The 21,197-nt window shown below is 43.0% G+C and overlaps 1 protein-coding gene across 5 annotated transcripts in view; it reads left to right on the forward strand.

Annotated features, from left to right (window-relative positions):
* The window catches only part of LOC106607421 (pre-B-cell leukemia transcription factor 1), a 49,625-nt gene that overhangs the window by 21,042 nt on the left and 7,386 nt on the right, over positions 1–21,197 (forward strand). For all 5 annotated transcript variants that reach the window (XM_014204347.2, XM_014204348.2, XM_014204349.2 and 2 more), the window contains 3 exons: positions 20,047–20,294; positions 20,490–20,680; positions 20,801–20,936. In XM_014204347.2, the coding sequence (XP_014059822.1) occupies positions 20,047–20,294; positions 20,490–20,680; positions 20,801–20,936 (575 nt within the window). The remainder of the gene's footprint in view (positions 1–20,046; positions 20,295–20,489; positions 20,681–20,800; positions 20,937–21,197) is intronic.

The following is a 21,197-nucleotide window of genomic DNA, read 5'->3' on the forward strand; positions in this document are numbered from 1 at the left end:
GGCAACAGGGCTAAGTAGTTGGCTAGCTATTTATTTTCATGAACTGAAGTTCAATTTTAATAGGCAAACAAGTGGCAAGCTAGCTAATACTTACAAGGATACCTAAATCATTGCTCAGAATAATGAAAATGACTGCAGTTTCTACTGGTCATTGTTTTCAGGCTGGTTGTATTGGTGCTAGCTAGGTATCCCAGAAGTTGCCGTCGAACATATGATTTACAATACCGTGTTGGTAATAAACGCATCGTTCGTGGCCGGTGTTTGTTTGCAGACTCTTTTTATTTTTATTTATATATATATATTTTTTTTTTGTACAGCTTTGACAGTGCTACTGTATCTTTTTTGACATGCAAAGACCCTAACGGTGTTCCATAGTATGTATGTATGTCTTGAAGCTAATAGCAGTGACGTTATTGCTGTGTAGCTCCGGTAGGGCAACATCTGAAAAATAGCGCGCTTGGTATTGTGTACCGGTGCTCGACCAGTCAGAAAGCCTACATCACCCACGACAGAGAACGGTTGATTGTCAAGGGCAATGAATTCCATTATCTTGGCATTAATAGTTTTCGCTTTTTGAGTTGTCTCGCTGAAATGTTCTTACTCTTTCAAATGACTGCTCGATCCGCACAGCAGACATTGTGGGCTAGGTTAGGAATGCTGTTGCACGTGTAGCGCAAAATTTTACGTGGCGTCATAACGTAGGTACATGACGTAATATAGGTATGCACGTCAGCTTTGACATCGGTTTTGCACATCGGCTTTAAACTAGACATTGGCCGATACCTCATTTTTTAGCTAATATCATCTGATACTGATATATAGTGAATCCCTAGTGACAATGCTACCAACTACATAGACAAATGGGGATAACCCAGTCAGATACTCGTATACACAGCTCCTTGACTGTTCATACTCTCTACTAAGGACATTTTTAATTTTTTTTTATTGCATTGATGCATTTACGTTCACGCTGGTATATAGTCGCTCACACACACACTAGATTTCATTCTGTTTGTCTGTCACTCAATCTGTTTGTTCCTTCACGGAATGAAGAGAATGAAAAAGAGTGAGAGGGGTGGGGGAGAGAAGGAGCGATATAGAGATTGATGAGGCAGTAAGAGCAGTAGTAATTACTGTGTCCATTCCCCCACGCCAGATTGGCAGACGGCTAATATCATACAGACCCCTGGACCTGACAGACACCCAATCACCGGCCCCCAATACAAGCCCTCTGACCGAGGAGGGAAGATCAACCCCAGGCTTGGTTGGGCCTAATGGTAGGTGGGCTGACTGGTCTGTGGTGTGGTTACCGAACCCCCTTGTTTTATTCCTCCAGGAATTAAAGGCTCTCGTCTCGATGCTGTTGTGACTCAAAAGACAATGACTGTCTCCAAAATGGGCCCTGGTCAAAGATAGTGCACTATATAGGGAATAGGATGCTATTTGGGATATAGTCAACTTGTCACTGCAGTTGCTTTACAATGAACATGGAGCAGCTTCATGGACACAGTCAGCCTATTAAATCAAACGGGAAACAGATTTGTGAAGGCTTTGGATTGGACCCTACTGCTGTCGTTTGTTAACCTCTCTGGGCTAGGCGGGACGAATTCGTCCCACCTACGCAACAGCCAGTTGAATCCCGTGGCGCGATTTTCAAATACCTTAAATGCTATTACTTCAATTTCTCAAACATATGACTATTTTACAGCATTTTAAAGACAAGACTCTCCTTTATCTAACCACACTGTCCGATTTCAAAAAGGCTTTACCACGAAAGCAAAACATTAGATTATGTCAGCAGACTACCCAGCCAGAAATAATCAGACACCCATTTTTCAAGCTAGCATATAATGTCACAAAAACCCAGAAGACAGCTAAATGCAGCACTAACCTTTGATGATCGTCGTGATGTGTCGTGTCTTTGGGGGTACCATTAAACTGAAGATATGTTTATCAATTAGCTCCCTGTAATTATTATCACGCGATTAAACTGATTAATCGTTTAATTGTAATTAACTAGTAGATCGGGGCACCAAGGAGAATATTCAGATTACAAAGCTATAATTTTCCCAATATAACTTTCCTGTACTATAATATTATATTCTATTATAGTATAGTATAGGCCGATTATCTTCTGGTTTAAGTGGTGTATTTTACCTTAAGTCCAGTCTCATTCCAAACGTCGTAAATTGTTGTATCTGCACGAACCCAGTCTTTACTAAAATCATCCATACATCAATTGTCTTAAAATCATTTATTTACTACACTAAGTAATTAACAGAAAACATACAAACAGTAATTATCGTCACAAAGGATTGGTAGAGGAATGTGCCCTTGTGGGCTAAACAGGCAGGTCGGCCTGTTGAACAATGGGTCATAAACGCTCAGCTGAGAAGTTAGAGTTCATTAATATTAACAATTGACAATTGAAGGCTCACTCATTCGGGAACAATTGCAATCAATATATATTTACGCTCAGTGTGTCGTCCTTTGTTGGAGAGTTCGGTTGGGAAGTTTTGTCCGCGTTCTCTCTCTCTCTCGGTTAGAATGGATCTTTTCAAAGCGACATTCATCAATGTCGTCCTAGAATGGATGTTTCGTTGGTCTTCGCGTTCGATGATATAATTTACTTAGCTGCAGACTAATAATTAATATCAAAGACTTGTTCTTATTCTGTCGGTATCAATAGTCTAAAAGTTAACCACGTGGTATGGTTCACTTTCAGTAGAGGAATTGGATGGTAAAACCTATTGGCCATCGAGTGGAGGCCTGGTCTGAAGAAATGTAAATCAGGGGGTGTTTTATAGTGCCCATCAAACAGGCTTGTCAAATGACGCCTGGTCCTGTATGTGTCCCTGGGGCGTGCCTATGACTGAGCTAGACTTGGTTACAGAAATACAATTCTATCACATTAACATCAGTACAATAGCATCTCATGTGTATTATAAAAGCTTCATCCTTATTAATACATTCTATACACCCATTATGATGCAAGTCTCAAGCTGAGTCTATTATATGAACAGTTTTATGGTAATATGGCTATATTGTCTCTTCTGAGTATCACAAAATTGTACCAAGCGGATCAGTTCGTAGCTGGATTCTTCAATCTTCCATACCTTCTCCAGAACACAAAATGTCGCTTGGCTCTCCAATTCTATGAGTTGGAAGAATTTCCTGTGTCTCTCTATGGGCCATGTGGCCAGAGACTCTCCTGGAATTTTAGAGCTTTTACAACTCTTTACACACAGGGCCTGGGTTGGGGGGCAAGGTAGGTTGGGTGGTGGTGCAAAAGGGAGGGGGTCAACTGTCCTCCCTGTACCAAAAGTGGCCAACGTCATGACAGATGACACACCTAGGACATTATGTTATACAATACATGCATGTTTTGTTCAATCAAGTTCGTATTTATATCAAAAAACAGCTTTTTACATTAGCATGTGATGTTCAGAACTAGCAAACTTCCGGGGAATTTACTAACAATTTACTAAATTACTCACGATAAACGTTCACAAAAAACACAACAATTATTTTAAGAATTATAGATACAGAACTCCTTTGTGCAATCGAGGTGTCCGATTTTAAAATAGCTTTTCGGTGAAAGCACATTTTGCAATATTCTCAGTAGATAGCCCAGCCATCACGGCTAGCCATTTAGACACCCACCAAGTTTAGCCCTGACCAAAGTCAGATTTACTATTACAAAAGTTTGATTACCTTTGTTGTCTTCGTCAGAATGCACTCCCAGGACTGCTACTTCAATAACAAATGTTGGTTTGGTCCAAAATAATCCATTGTTATATCCAAATAGCGGCGTTTCGTTCGTGCGTTCTAGACACTATCCAAAATGGTAAATCAGGGATACGAGCATGGCGCAATTCGTGACAAATAAATTCTAAATATTACATTACCGTACTTCGAAGCATGTCAACCGCTGTTTAAAATCCATTTTTATGCCATTTCTCGTAAAAAAGCGATAATATTCCGACCGGGAATCTCTGTTTAGGTAAACAGAGGAAAGAAAACAAAGCATTCGGTCGACGCGGGCACGCGCCTGAGTCTCACAGTACTGTAACCAGCCACTACCCAAACGCGCTACTTTTTTTCAGCCAGAGCCTGCAAAGCCACGATTCAGCTTTTTGCCGCCTTCTGAGAGCCCATTGGAGCCGTAGGAAGTGTCACGTAACAGCAGAGATCCTTTGTAATGGATAGAGATGGCAAAGAAGGCCAAGAAATGGTCAGACAGGCCACTTCCTGTAAAGGAATCTCTCAGGTTTTGACCTGCCATTTGAGTTCTGTTATACTCAGACACCATTCAAACAGTTTTAGAAACTTTGGAGTGTTTTCTATCCAAAGCCAATAATTATATGCATATTCTAGTTACTGGGCAGGAGTAGTAACCAGATTAAATCGGGTACGTTTTTTATCCAGCCGTGTCAATACTGCCCCCTAGCCCTAACAGGTTAAAGGCCCAGTGCAGTCAAAAACGGGATTTCCTGTGTTTTTATATGCACTGAGTGTACCAAACGTTAGGCACACCTTAATATTGAGTTGCAACCCTATTGAGTTTTGCCCTCAGTACAGCCTCAATTCGTCACGGCATGGACTCTACACGGTGGATCTACAAGGTGTCAGTAGCGTTCCACAGGGATGCTGGCCCATGTTGACTCCAATGCTTCCCGTAGTTGTCAAGTTGGCTGGATGTCCTTTGTGTGGTTGACCATTCTTGATACACACAGGAAACTGTTGAGCATGAAAAACCCAGCAGCGTTTCAGTTCTTGACCCAAACCGTTGCACCTGGCACCTACTACCATACCCTGTTCAAAGGCACTTTCACTTTGAGCACACCGACAGTCATTGCACAAAATAGTACTCAGCATCATTTGGATATGTATGCAACAAAAGTTCAACATTCACCTTCTGCTACCATTTCTGTCAAGCCGTCTACGCATACAGTTTGACACACACGTTCGCTAAATCCAGCGTATGCACCGAACGCACTGCAACTGCCTCTGCAACTCAATGCTTCAAAGCAAACGCAGCGTTTCATTGGAAATGAATATAATTGTGGTGTACCAAAATGCAATGACACTGTCTGTGTAATTGAAGCTTTACATTTTTTGTGTTGCCCATTCACCCTCTGAATGACACACAATCCGTGTCTCAATTGTCTCTAGGCTTAAAAATCCTTTTACCGGTCTCCTCTCCTTCATCTACTCTGAAATGGATTTAAAAAGTGACATCAGGGATCATAGCTTTCACGTGGAAAGTCAACCTCTTTTGGGGGGTGTCGCCTAGGGCGGCATATCGGCCAGGATCTGGCCTGATCAGCGTTGATTAGTCTAAATTAAGTAAAGACTCTCAAATTATACCAGGTCGGAGAGAATTGGTGCGTTGTCCCTTTAACACATTATAGGCCTCAGAGCCAGAACAATGTCAACTGCTGTTGAATTAATGAATAGTCAGACACATCCAACCTTCTTTTTAAGACAACTTTTATAAATTTACTAGCAAGCAATGAAAACGTGCAATGTGTAAAAGAAAGTCCACACATCCCCCCCCCCTCAATTTCTTGTTTACAAACCCACGCAAAACCATTATCTAGTCTCTCAGTCAAGGTTTAGTTACAACTGTAGACTAATGCAAGATGGAATTATTATTATTGAATTGTTGAATAGCAGGGCATACTGAGCAATATGGATGCACATCTCTCAGTAAATAATAACCAAGTATTCACCCAAGCCATAGCATTTTAAATAGTATTTTATATTTGAAAATGTATTAAAGAAAATCTGTGGGATCCAGGATGAATAGGCCTGATGCAGCTGCTAAAATTAATAATAGTATTATCTATAATTTACAGGTGCTATGCTTAAGTTTTGTCAGATGCTGGATAAAAAAAAAAAAAAGATGTACTATTGTAAAGTGGTTGTTCCACTGGATATCATAAGGTGAATGCACCAATTTGTAAGTCGCTCTGGATAAGAGCGTCTGCTAAATGACGTAAATGTAAATCAGCCAGTACAAGCACAGACTCAGTTGATCCACCCAGTAACAACACAGACCCAGTACTGGCAGCTTCAGCAAGTACTAACACCGATCCAGTACAGCTGGTTTCAGCTGTATTGGGTCTATGCTAGTACTTGCTGAAGATAGCAAATACTAACACAGACTCAGGTGAAGTACAGGCAGCCTCAGCCAGTGTTTCTGCTGGGTCATTTGGTGGAGGCTGCCGGAGGCTGCCTCTACTTCACCTGAGTCTGTGTTAGCTGTATTGTTAGTATTTGCTGAAACCATTTGGTGGAGGCTGCCAGTACTTCACCTGGGTCTGTGTTAGTATTTGCTGAAACCAGCTGTACTGGATCGGTGTTAGTACTTGCTGAAGCTGCCAGTACTGGGTCTGTGTTAGTACTTGTTAGCCAGCATCAGATTACAAGCAGCTCAGACCCTAATAGGACAGTTGCTGCTCCACCAAATGACCCAGCAGATTGGCCCCCAGTCTTAACAGAGTTAGTGCGCAGAGGTCCATTTTAAACCAGGACTGGATTTTTCTTACCCTAAAGACAAGTCTAGAAGAGCTTTCCATTCAGGCTTATTACAGAGACCGCTGTCAAATGGGGAAAAGATTACCAGGAGCTGGCTTTCATAATCAAAAACAACGCTGTGTATTGTTTTTGCTGTAAGCTCTTTTCTACAAAAGACTACAAAATAATAAAGGAATGCGTGAATGACTGGTCAATTATCAACGCCATGAGGGTAGTGCTGAACACACACATAATATGATTAAGTGGAGAGAACTTGATCTGCGCTGAAGTCGGGGACAGACTCTTCACCAGATACAAATTTACAATTTTGGAGGCTGAAAGAAAGCGATGGCGGGATGTCCTTACATGTTTTAATAAGAATCACCCAGTCTCTTGCTGAAATAAATCTAGCATTCAGGGGTTCATCAGACCAACTCTTTCAACCAGAAAATGAAACTTCCTAATAGAGGTTGAATTACTGGCAAAATTTGACCCCGTTATGGAACATCTCAGCAAAATTAAAGATTGAGAGACACATGCTCATTACCTTGGGAAGAGCACACAGAATGAGCTGATACAGATTGTGAGTGACAAGATTCTGGAAGCAATAGTGAGTCAAGTAAGACTCAAAGTACTTCTCCATTTATCTTGGACTGTACACCTGACATTAGTCACCAGGAGAAAATGTCCATTATTCTGAGAAGCTTGGCTTTAAAGGGAAAGCCAGAGATCAAGGAGCACTTCCTCGGCTTTGTGAATGTTGAGGTTACAGCAGACTTGAATCTGTCCACTGTCATCTGAGATAAGCTGAACGAGCTGAAGATTCCATTTGAAGACCGCAGAGGGCAAGCTTATGATAATGGGGCCAACATGAAGGGCAAGCACCAAGGTGTACAAGCCAGACTGCTCATAAAAAATCCCAGAGCTGTGTTCGTCCCATGTGAAGCCCAAACAGGTGAGCATTACGCTTCTGCAAGTAGAATCAGTAGGTTCGTTGCTACTGGTTCAGCATGCAGCAGATACCGCTATTGTTCTAGCAAAAACAAAAAAGTACCTATTGGCAGTAAGATTCTCTGTTTCATGCTTTAAAGGCCCTCTCCTCAATTTGAAACAAGACAGCCTCCTCACTTGGTTTGCTATAAAGCTGAGTGATACCGCTGGAGAAATGTAGGCCTACCTACTCACAAATTCATAGATGCAAGGGATGACAGTGTATGAGGTCAGATCTATCCTACATGGGGAGCCATGCCTGTGTTCCAGTGCTCTTAGCCAATACCCCTCAGCTTGTTTCTCCTCTCCCTCTCTCCTGGTCAGTGGGAAGCTTGTTGTAAAGGCAGCCACTGTCAGTCCTCTTAATTAAAGACATGTAAATGTGGCCTCTGCTGGATTGCATTAATGGTGGCAGTGGTGGGCGGTTGGATTGTCAGAGCTCCCAGTGCCCTAATCCCCACTAATTGAAGGATTAATTACAATTGATGGGAGGGAGCCTTCTAGCCTGGTTCCAGATATGTTGGTGCTGTCTTGCAGACAATGACCATAAGAGCTGGCAAGATGACACAAACAGATATTGGTCCAGACTAAGCGCTTGTAGGACTCCTCCACACCAACCGAGTCCCAGAGAGAGTATGTTTTTGTATATTTTAAACACATACACCATGACTGTGTCCAAAATGACACCCCATGCCTTTTTAAAGTGCATTACTTTTTATCAGAGGCCTCCGTTAGACATAAAAAAAGGAATAAAGGTCTTCACTCACTTGGATAGAATTCTCTAACTCATAGCAACTTGTTTTAATAGACCACACATTGGCATATGTGGTGGCTTGCACCTTCCTTTGTGTGTGTGTGTGTGACTGCCACAGAGACTGCCCAGGATTAGGTAGTGGGTTATTGGCAGTATTAAGGACTTCTTCTCCTGGTATACCTGTGGAGCTGCTGTGTTGTTTTCCGGAGAGGGAGTTTACCTTGGATTTAGGCATTGGATCTACTCTAATCTGGCAGTCTCCCACAAAGGTATAAACACAACACTCATACAATAATACACATAAACAAAACTCGGTCTGCAGCAGGGATCATCAACTAGATTCAGCCACGGGCGGATGGTCGGGAGGCCGGAACATAATCACAAATAATTTATAGATCGCAAATTCATCACAAGAAGCCCAAACCGATATAATTGGACTAAACACAATTTAAAACCATGCTTACATTTTGTGTACAATCACGTCTCTTTCTTATGCATGGGAGTACTTTGGAACAGATTTCCTAAATTAAAATCACTTAGAGCTGATTTCCTGGTGTTTTACAGTCTTCTGTCCAACAATGAAAATTCATCAAATTATTTTTTGCTCAGACAACTTGGAAGGTCAAATAAAACCACTTGGGGAACCCTGCTCTACAGGCTGTGTAGTTTGTTTCAAGCAGGCTATGTTTGTGTAGCTTAACTAATTAGAGAGAGTACATTGTAGTACCTACTTACCAGTTCCCTAGATCTGTGGTATAATACTTTTTCAATATAACCACTGAATCTGTGTGTTTTGGTTAGAGTGAGTGCTAGTGTAATCAGACAACCACCATGCAGGCTTAGCTTCTCCAGCTCTCTCCCCGGTAACATCTGACTGTCATGGTACTCGTTGGTTTGTTATAAATGGCCGCTGCTCCTCTGATCTATTGCTTAATTGGCACCTCATTTGCATAACGCTGCAAATTAACCACCTCTCAAATGCGAGTTCATTTTTCAAAGTCTTTAGGAGCTCCTTCAGAGGCGACTCTAACGAGCACGGGAAAGCAGGCAGCTGGGCTGATGAGACAGGAGAGAGGGAAGATGGGGTGCCTACATGTACATATCACCTCGACTAACCTGTACCCCCACACTCCTTTTATATAGCCTTGTTTTATTGTAACTTTTACGATATTAAAATATTTTATTTAACCAACAACGCAGTTATTATATATATATTAACCTCTTAGGGCTAGGGGGCAGTATTTACACCGCCGGATTAAAAACGTACCCGATTTAATCTGGTTACTACTCCTACCCAGTAACTAGAATATGCATATACTTATTAGATATGGATAGAAAACACCCTAAAGTTTCTAAAACTGTTTGAATGGTGTCTGTGAGTATAACAGAACTCATATGGCAGGCAAAAACCTGAGAGATTCCTTTACAGGAAGTGGCCTGTCTGACCATTTATTGGCTTTCTTTGACATCTCTTTCCAAAACAAAGGATCTCTGCGGTAACGTGACACTTCCCACGGCTCCCATAGGCTCTCAGAGCCCGGGAAAAAGCTGAATGTCGTCATTCCAGCCCCAGGCTGAAACACATTATCGCCTTTGTCAAGTGGCCGATCAGGGGACAGTGGGCTTAGGCGCGTGCACTGGTCGCCCCCGTCTTTCTTTTTTTTCCCTCTATTTACCGAAACGCAGATTCCCGGTCGGAATATTATCGCTTTTTTACGAGATAAATTGCATAAAAATTGATTTTAAACAGCGGTTGACATGCTTTGAAGTACGGTAATGGAATATTTAGAAATGTTTTGTCACGAAATGCGCCATGCTCGTAACCCTGATTTACCATTTCGGATAGTGTCTAGAACGCACGAACAAAACGCCGCTGTTTGGATATAACGATGGATTATTTGGGACCAAACCAACATTTGTTATTGAAGTAGAAGTCCTGGGAGTGCATTCTGACGAAGAACACCAAAGGTAATAACATTTTTGTTATAGTAAATCTGATTTTGGTGAAGGCTAAACTTGCTGGGTGTCTAAATAGCTAGCCCGTGATGGATGGGCTATGTACTTAGAATATTGCAAAATGTGCTTTCACCAAAAAGCTATTTTAAAATCGGACATATCGAGTGCATAGACGAGTTCTGTATCTATAATTGTTATGCTTTTTGTGAACGTTTATCGTGAGTAATTTAGTAAATTGTTAGTAAATTCCCCGGAAGTTTGCGGGGGGTATGCTAGTTCTGAACGTCACATGCTAATGTAAAAAGCTGTTTTTTGATATAAATATCAACTTGATTGAACAAAACATGCATGTATTGTATAACATAATGTCCTAGGGTTGTCATCTGATGAAGATCATCAAAGGTTAGTGCTGCATTTAGCTGTGGTTTGGGTTTATGTGACATTATATGCTAGCTTGAAAAATGGGTGTCTGATTATTTCTGGCTTGGTACTCTGCTGACATAATCTGTTTTGCTTTCGTTGTAAAGCCTTTTTGAAATCGGACAGTGTGGTTAGATAAAGGAGAGTCTTGTCTCTTAAAATGGTGTAAAATAGTTATATGTTTGAGAAATTGAAGTAATAGCATTTTTAAGGTATTTGAATATCGCGCCACGGGATTAGACTGGCTGTTGCGTAGGTGGGACGATTTGGTGCCACCTACCCTAGAGAGGTTAAGGGCCTGTAAGTAAGCATTTCACGGTAAGGTCTACACCTGTTGTATTAGGCGCATGTGACGTAACATTTTATTTGAGGGAGAGAGATGGAAGACAAGGAGAAGGAAGGATCGAGACAGAGGGGGAAAGGGAGAGATGTAGTGTTGTACGGGAAACTGAATCGTCATACTTTTTTGACACTAGAACATGAAAAACGGTTCGGTAATTTTGTTACTTTCGGTACTTCTACTTGTGTCTCACGTTGTATACTGATTGAGAGGATCAAGTCTCTTATCAGTGCAACCGATGTCTCCTTATAGCTCGAGCGCACCGTTCCTGCCTCTTGTCTGCTCCACTTACTCATTCGCTGGAGTCTGGAGTGCATCATGTTAGCTCCCCACTCATGCTGCACAGAAGTTAACACTTGAATAATGCGACACAGCATGTAGAAATGTTTTAACTGTTAATTACTGTTCGCAAAACTGTCCATATAGGCTAGAACACATTCCAGTGCAAGAAGATACCGGTAGCTTCCAGCTTTGTAGGCTAACTTTCCTTTCTAGCTTACTGCTGAAGCTAACATCAATTCACTACCCTATTACTTTTTGTTCTAAAATACAAGCATAACGCAAAATATGCTCATTGTCACCAAAAACTTTAATTCACAAAATCGTCTCTCCATGTCCAACGCTACTTTCCCCCATCGCCTGTCATGTCTCTTTCTCATGACCTCAACCGACTGTGTGGGCCTCTTCATGAATGACATCATTACTGGGTTTGAAGAGACAGTGCACACTTTTATAAAAGAAGAGTTGCATAGAAGTTGCAATATGTTGTTGATCAGTACTATAAAATAAGTCCCAAATGGAAGGGAAACCGATTTGTTTCATCTACAGTCACATGAAATCAGGTAAAACAAGTTCAATAACTCAATGCATTCACCTGTATTGTGAATAGGCCTCCTAGCCTACATCTTGATTTACCCAGTACATCAATAGAGATTTACAATTCAAATAAATTGTTACCATTTATATAGTTAGATTGGTAAAAACTTAGTCAAAGTAATTGTATGATTTGTATAATGTATTCATGAATACATGCTTGGCTGTGTCTGAAAATTTGACTTCAACTTTTAACCTCTTACATCTAGACGTTCCGCTAGCGGAACACCTGCTCCAATATCCAATGATAGGCGTGGCGCGAATTACAAATTCCTCAAAAATACAAAAACTTCCATTTTTCAAACATATGACTATTTCACAGCATTTTAAAGACAAGACTCTCCTTTATCTAACCACACTGTCCGATTTCAAAAAGGCTTTACAGCGAAAGCAAAACATTAGATTATGTCAGCAGAGTACCAAGCCAGAAATAATCAGACACCCATTTTTCAAGCTAGCATATAATGTCACAAAAACCCAGAAGACAGCTAAATGCAGCACTAACCTTTGATGATCTTCATCAGATGACAACCCTAGGACATTATGTTATACAATACATGCATGTTTTGTTCAATCAAGTTCATATTTATATCAAAAACCAGCTTTTTACATTAGCATGTGACGTTCAGAACTAGCACACCCCCCGCAAACTTCCGGAGGAATTTGCTAACAATTTACTAAATTACTCACGATAAACGTTCACAAAAAGCATAACAATTATTTTAAGAATTATAGATACAGAACTCCTCTATGCACTCGATATGTCCGATTTTAAAATAGCTTTTTGGTGAAAGCACATTTTGCAATATTCTAAGTACATAGCCCAGCCATCACGGGCTAGCTATTTAGACACCCGGCAAGTTTAGCACTCACCAATATCAGATTTACTATTATAAAAGTTTGATTACCTTTTGTTGTCTTCGTCAGAATGCACTCCCAGGACTGCTACTTCAATAACAAATGTTGGTTTGGTCCAAAATAATCCATCGTTATATCCGAATAGCGGCGTTTTGTTCGTGCGTCCCAGACACTATCCAAAATGGTAAATCAGGGTCGCGCGCATGGCGCAATTCGTGACAAAAAAAAATCTAAATATTCCATTACCGTACTTCGAAGCATGTCAACCGCTGTTTAAAATCCATTTTTATGCCATTTTTCTCGTAAAAAAGCGATAACATTCCGACCGGGAATGTCCATTTAGCTAAACAGAGGAAAGTAAACAAAGCTTTCGGTCGACGCGGGCACGAGCCTGAGTCTCACAGTACTGTAACCAGCCACTACCCAAACGCGCTACTTTGTTTAAGCCAGAGCCTGCAAAGCCACGATTCTGCATTTTGCCGCCTTCTGAGAGCCTATGGCAGCCGTAGGAAGTGTCACGGGACAGCTAAGATCCTCACTCTTCAATAAACAGAGACAAGAAGAACGACACCTTGTCAGACAGGCCACTCCTGCATGAAATCTTTTCAGGTTTTTGCCTGCCATATGAGTTCTGTTATACTCACAGACACCATTCAAACAGTTTTAGAAACCTTAGGGTGTTTTCTATCCAAAGCCAATAATTATATGCATATTCTAGTTACTGGGCAGGAGTAGTAACCAGATTAAATCGGGTACGTTTTTTTATCCAGCCGTGAAAATACTGCCCCCTAGCCATAACAGGTTAAAATGTAATGAGATTGAACAGAGCAGTAGCCAAGTTTCTGTCTTTATCAAGTGCCATTCTGTGATTTTTGGCTAATAAGCTTTTTTTGGGGTGTGGTATCGTCAAAATTCTGGTGTCATGACAACACTAGGAGAGGGAGTGAAGACTGGGAAAGTTAAGGAGGGATAGAGGGACAACGGCCACTTTAAGGCATACATCTACCCTCTGCCTAAACTCTGAGGGCTCCCGAGTGGCGCAGCGGTCTAAGGCACTGCATATCAGTGTTAGCGGCGTCACAACAGACCCTGGTTCGATTCCAGGCTGTATCACAACCGGCGGTGATTGGGAGTCTCATAGGGTGGTGCACAATTGGCCCAGCATCGTCCGGTGTAGGCCGTCATTGTAAATAAGAATTTGTTCTTCACTGACTTGCCTAGTTAAAGGTATAAAAAAAAAAATCCTAAATACCCTCCTGCCGCTCACCTCTTCATCTCATGCCTGCTGCTCCTCTATCTCTACCATCCACTTGTCTAGTGGGTGCTTATTATGGAGAATGTGTTGGATGCTATAGGCTCATATAGAGCACCTGAGAACATGGTGTGTGTCGTGCCATATAGGCCTAGATCTGATTGAAGCCTTTTGTCCCTGATTTGCTCTGGTCTCAATAGTTGTCATCTCTAGTTAATGAAGGGTTGATTTAATGCTTAATGGTGTTTTCGTTTTGTTTGCCCAGGGTGGGACATCTTCCATTCACACCCCTCATCACACTGTGTTGACATTTGACTGCTCACCACTCCCTCACTCAGGAAGGAAGCACACTGACCGTGTGTGTGTGTGTGTGTGTGTGTGTGTGTGTGTGTGTGTGTGTGTGTGTGTGTGTGTGTGTACCTGTGTGTGTGCCACAGGGTTTCAGTAAAGAGGACCAACACAACCACAGACGCTGCTTAAAGCAGGACCTGACGCATCCTTCCACACTACTGCCCCTCTCCAAAAAGTACCACTCAAAACTAAAACGTTTAGTGGAATGAGTCATTTTTAAATGTTTTATTTAACTTGGCAAGTCAGTTAAGAACACATTCTTATATACAATGACGGCCTACTCCGGCCGAAGACGCTGGGCCAATTCTGTGCCGCCCTATGGGACTCCCACTCACGGCCGGTTGTGATACAGATTCGAACCAGGGTGTCTGTACTGACACCTCCAGCACTGCGATGCAGCGCCTGAGACCGCTGCGCCACTCGGGAGCCCGAGAATGTAGTCCAAATTGACACCTTGTGTACCTAAAAGATGTTACGATGCCCTCATCTCCCTGCTTGCTTATGAACCGCTAGCCTCACCTTTTGTACTGCATGTTTGCCGGTGCACGTGACCAACAACAAACCAGGGTCTCAAGACTGTTAGCCTGTTGAGTTAAAGCCTTGAAGTCTAAAGGTCTCAGGCAAGGTTAGTTGTCATCTGAGCGTGGTTCACCACCTCTTACACCAGGGCTATGTTATTATTTGTGTTAGAGGGAGGAGGAGGGAAAATTGAAGAGGATACCACTGGAGTAGGACTAGTACTCCAGACAGCACTCAGATGACTCCCGCTGTAGCATAGGGATCCTAATTCAACCTGTGGGTTCAGTAAGTCTTCAATTTCCTCCTGGGGCCCAGAGTCACTTTACAATCCTTCCTTTCCTGATGCCACAGAACGCTCACTAGGTTGCTTTCATCAAATTTCAAATGACAGAGTACTCATTATAGAATTCAATGGGTGTCATAGACCTAAGTTGAAAATATTTGATATTTTGTTTATGTATATATGTGATATTTTTATCATATTTTCGACCTCGTCATAGACTGTGCAGTAAACTTTTTGTTAAGTTCCCAGTCTTCTCTTCTCTTTGTGAGTTGGCATTAAGACAGTCATTTTGGGGGGGGGGGCCGGGGGGCAGTCACTTTCACTTGGTACTAGCGGCAAATTCGCCTGAATGTCAAGCCTTGACTCGTATGTAGTTTTTTCTTGTGTGAAGGTTATATGTAGCTTTTAACCTTCTTTCTGTTCAACCATTCTTTTTCTTCTGGATTTATTTATGGCCAGTTATGGAATAGTAGTAGGAGCATTTCCATTCTTATCAGTCTGTGTTCCCTCTTGCCACTTTTTTTCTTCTTTCTGCCTCCCTCTGCTTTTATGTCTCCTCCTGTGACTCCCTTGTTTTTCTAATTCTCCTTGGTTCTCCGTCTAGGCTACCCTTTCTCTTTACCTTTTTTTTTCTTTTTTCCTTCTCCCTCTCTCCCCCTCCCTCTCTCCCTGGTTTTCTCCCTCAGTGAAAGGCTGAGAATACCCAAGGGAGCTGATGCAATTAAAATGCTAATCCTGTCTGTCTACAGGGAGGGGAGGGAGGAAGAGGAGAGGTGGGGACTGACAGCATGAGGGATTGCAGCTCACATGGAGAACTCGACTGAAATGGAGAACAGAGAGAGGGAGGCGCCGGGAGAAAGGGGGATACAAGAGAGCGTGTGTGGGGGGGTCGTCAGAGTGAAAAGGGGATGCAGGACAGAGCGAGAGAAGACAGGCGTGGGGTAAAAAGTGTGTGTGCCATGAGCTGAGGGATGGATGATGGCCTGAATGTGTTCGGGGTACATGCATCTCCCCCTAATGTACTGAAGACACTACTGCTTTGTTAGGGTGGCCTTCAACCTCACCCCGCCACACATGTAGGCCGAGAGCCAGGGCTTCTCAACTCTGACCCAACGAGGTCCGGAGCCTGCTGCTTTTCTGTTCTACCTGATCATTAATTACACACCTGGTGTCCCTGGTCTAAATCACTCCCTGAATAAAGGGGAACAATAAAAACCATGTAAAAAAAAAAAAAAAAAAATGCAGTGGAACTGGCTTTGAAGTCCAGAGTTGAGTTTGGGGGGCCTAGAGAGTGGGTGTGTACCTACCTACCTGCGCTACCTACTAGGCCTACTACGCACAATTGCGTTCTAGCCTGTGTGCAGAAACCAGGTGTGTCTACTACACAGCATAGCGATATTGGCTGTGAGGCAGAAATGAGCTTCAGGATTATGTATGCAGTGGAAACCCCAGCTGGAGAGCCTGAATATTTCATAGTATGGCTGTAGCTCTCCTCTATTTCTCGCCTTGTGCCTCTTCTCTTCTCCCTGCCAGTCTCTCAATGCCACACAACCTGCCTAACCCTAGGGTGCTATTGTGTGGTTTTTACTATAGAATTGTATTGTGGCTGCAAACACCAGCTCCTTATTGCTTTATTGGAAAATGCATTACGACTGCTCAGTACTAAGTGCGTCGGCCCTAATAAATGTTTGTGTGTGTGTGTGATTGTCAGAAATTACAGCTTAATAATTGTAATTAGCGAAATCTGAGGTCATTAGGGGCTACAGCTGGGGGCTATAATAATGCCGAACTGGGGGGGTGTCTCAGCAGAGGTTGGGGCCGGATGGAGGGGAAGGACCCGGAGAGGCATGGTTGACCTTTTGGGCTGTAGGTCAGTTGGCTACTCCTTCTATGACCACTGCATCCAGAAGCACTAACTGACCAAAAGCAAATTATTTGATTAAGTGTGTTTTGCCTGGAGTGCTAGATGGGTGAGGTTTGTACCTTTGGGACTATTTCATTGGCGTTGTTGGTCTACACAAGCTCAGTCAAGCGCAGCTAAAGTATTTGGTACTCTTTCAAGTTTTTCGAGCCAATGTCTGAATATTCTGAGCCTCTAGTATATTGCACTGTCTGCTGCCTCTGCTGGATCGGGAAATGGTTAGTCTGGAACAGTGTCTGGGACCGGACAGCTCACACTGACATATACACGAACACACACACACACACACACGAACACACACACACACACACACACACACACACACACACTCTCTGGAAGCTACAAACTTATTGGAGAGCTGATGCACAACATACACAGGATAGGCTAATCCTCTAGCACTATTAAAGCAATCTACTCAGACAAGCCCTCCCCCAAACTTTAGAAAACGTAGCTAGTAGGTGCATAGTTTGCATACACATGGTAAAAGCACTTTCTCTCTAACTAGCCTATAAGTACTAAAGTACAGCTTTGTTAGTGGAGAGGGATGGGCCAATCGGGGTCATTTGTTCAGTCCGCTGGGTCTGCTACATTCCTGAGCCATGAGAGGGGGAGCAACAGAGAGAAGGAATGTGTCTCTGAGAGAACAGAGAAAGCGGATCTAGATGGAGAAAACAGGGAACAAGAAAAAATGAGGGCAACAGCAGGGGAGGAAAAAAGTTTATAGAAAATGAGGGAAAGTTTGATAGAAGTTAAGAGAAGAGAGCATTGTTTAGGGGATGTGGAGACTGATGGGGGAGATAGTGGGCAGAATTGTTTGGATGCACTTTAAAGTAGTACACTAAAAGAAGGGATACTGACTTTATTGTGCAAGCATCCTTATCTCAAGTATCCAGTAACTACATGTTAAAGCCACAATCCAGAGTTTGTGTTCTAGTCCAACAGCAACCCTGCCACTTTTGTGTATACTTTTCAAGAATCAATGGATAGGCCTATATCATTAACATTGAACTGCAGGAAATATCCCAGATGATGCATTTACTGTTCAGCATAACTCTCTCCCATGGCTGTGGTAACCCAGAGAGAACAAAGCTGGTAGAAATAGAATTGTGCTGTTTTACCCTCTGTTCCAGAACTGTAAGCTGTACAGAACAGGGCATTTACAGCTGCTAGTAATGGCTTTAACAAAAATACTTTATTAATCCATGCAAGAGGGAAATGTGTCTCCAGCTGTACCCAACCCCTTCGACATTATATACTGAACAAAAATAGGAACGTGACATGCAACAATTTTAACGATTTTACGGACTTACAGTTCATATAAGGAAATCAGTCAATTTAAATGAATTCATTAGGCCGTAATCTATGGATTTCACATGAATGGGCAGGGGCGCAGCCATGGATGGGCCTGGGGAGGGCAGAGGGTGTCCGGGTGGCTGGTCTCAGATGATTCTGCAGGTGAAGACGCATGTGGAGATCCTGGGCTGGCATTGTTTCACGTGGTCTGCGGTTGTGAGGCCGGTTGGGCGTACTACCATATTTTTTTTAAAACACCGGAGACGGCTTATAGTAGAGAAACGAACATTACATTTTCTGGCAGCAGCTCTGGTGGACATTCCTGCAGTCAGCATGTCAATTGCATGCTCCCTCAACGCGAGACATCTGTGTTGTGACACAACTGCACATTGTTAGTGGCCTTTTATTGTCCCCAGCACAAGGTGCACCTGTGTAATGACCATGCTCTTTAATCAACTTCTTGTTATGTCACACCTGTTAGGTGGATGGATTATCTTGACAAATGAGGAATGCTCACAAACAGGGATGTGAAGACATTTGTGCACACAAAAGATCCCAGAACTGTTCCATATGCACAAAAAACGTATTTCTCTTAAATTATTTCAGCTCATGAAACATGAGGCCAACACTTTACATATTTTTGTTCAGTATATATTCCTGTACTGTTAGCAGCAGAACAGTAAGTTGGACAGAACAGGCTCAGAGAGCTACTGGTCTTGGCTTTAATACAGGAGCGCTACAGGCCCCCTATACCCCCTTCACTCTACTGAGCCAAACCAAGCCAAGATGTGCTAGTCTGGTTAGGTTGCACATCTACCATAGTTGCTTGAAAGGACAATGTACAGTATGGCATGATGGTGTTAAAACAAAGGCTGTGAGTCAGAAGTGTGTGTTTGTGTATAGGAGTCTGTGTGCGTTGAGAGCAGTGTGCGCGTCTGTTTGCACCGTGTGTGTTGTTTTTGCACCGTTGTTTTGCGTCTGAGTGTGTACTGTGTGCCTCCGTGTGTGTGTCTATCTGTAAGAGAGAGAGAGATGAGTGCATGGCTGGGGGCTGACAGAGGTCCTGGGTTTAATACAGTGGAATAGCGGAGCGGTTGAAAGCTGTACTTATGGCCAGCCAAGCTTGTAGTGACAGCACATGCACTCCCATTACTCCGCCCATGTCTCACATTGCTGCTGCCTGCCCGCCTCTTTCTGCTCTGTACTGGCAGCCTGCCACTGACTGAGGTGCTACACTGCCACCTGGTGTTAGAATAGGGTACTGCTAATTTAGGACCCTATCCCCTTTATAGTGCACTACTTTTAGGGTGCCATTTGGGACCAATATTCAAGTGACGAGAGAATTGGCAGGGTTGTTTTGACAGCTCCGCACTTCTCCTTGAGGTTTTAGCATTGATAAAGTGTCCTGCTGTCCTCCTTTCCCATGTACCCGCTACATGTACCTCCCATGTACCCGCTGAAAATACAGTTTTGCCTATTTGGAAAAAAAATTCTCAGTACATTCAAATTCTCTATCTGAGAGTTTTACTACCATATTGCCTATACCTATCCAACTTCCTCAGATCTACTTCAAGTTAAGTGTCTAGGGTAGGATAAGGGGTTGAATTTTAATGAGTCTGACGTTGCAGTTGAGACATGGTGTTCCCTTATCCTTATTGATTTGATTTACTGATTGATTTGATATACTGAATTTCTCTTCTTTTTTTGCCTCAAGTGCTGAGTATCCGAGGCATTCAGGATGAGGACCCCCCAGACCCTCAGATCATGCGTCTGGACAACATGCTGCTGGCCGAGGGCGTGTCTGGCCCGGAGAAGGGCGGGGGCTCGGCTGCAGCAGCTGCGGCCGCAGCAGCAGCAGGAGGGTCGCCCGGTGCCGACGGCGGCATCGAGCACTCAGACTACAGAGCCAAGCTGGCACAGATCAGACAGATCTACCACTCTGAGCTGGAGAAATATGAACAGGTGGGAGAGACACATTTACACAGATTTCTCAATCTAAGCTGGAGAAATAGGAACAGCGCACACACATTTCGCTCTCCTTCAAAGATTAGTGTGTTCCTGAGAATTTGTATTATTTTGTATAACTGAATTTAAGTTTCAAATTTGTCTTGAAAGTCCCATCTCTCCCTCCTTCTCTTCCTCTGCCCTACACCCCAGGCATGCAGTGAGTTCACCAATCACGTGATGAACCTGCTGAGGGAGCAGAGTCGCACCCGGCCCATCTCTCCCAAGGAGATCGAGCGTATGGTGGCCATCATCCACCGCAAGTTCAGCTCCATCCAGATGCAGCTCAAACAGAGCACCTGCGAGGCCGTCATGATTCTACGCTCCAGATTCCTCGACGCCAGGTCTGTCTGTGCTTCTCAAGAGTTTTGCAGTAATTTAATTTGTAATCTGCAGCACGTTTTAAAATTGTTCCGAGATGATGAATATTGTCTGACTTTGTGTCGTATCAATGTCTCTGTCAGGCGTAAGAGGCGTAACTTCAACAAGCAGGCTACAGAGGTGCTGAACGAGTACTTCTACTCCCACCTGTCCAATCCCTACCCCAGTGAGGAGGCCAAAGAAGAGCTGGCCAAGAAGTGTGCCATCACAGTCTCACAGGTACCTCACAACATGCTTCTGCTGCCAGTGGACTTATCAGTACTGAAACCAGCTTTTCCCATTCTAATGTATAGGTGGTTCCCCTGCCTAAAATAATTTGGCTTTATTTGGTTTCAACTGAAAGTCTCAGGTGACTGAAAATGTACTGAAACGGGGATGGACTACCTGACATTTTCCAGTAAGACCGCTTGTTTTTGTTTTCCGTTGGGAAACCTTTTGCTACGGCGTGCACTGATGAATACAACCCTGGAAAGAAATCTA

The sequence above is a fragment of the Salmo salar genome, chromosome ssa06, assembly GCF_905237065.1.
Source record: "Salmo salar chromosome ssa06, Ssal_v3.1, whole genome shotgun sequence".
NCBI classification, from domain to species: domain Eukaryota; kingdom Metazoa; phylum Chordata; class Actinopteri; order Salmoniformes; family Salmonidae; genus Salmo; species Salmo salar.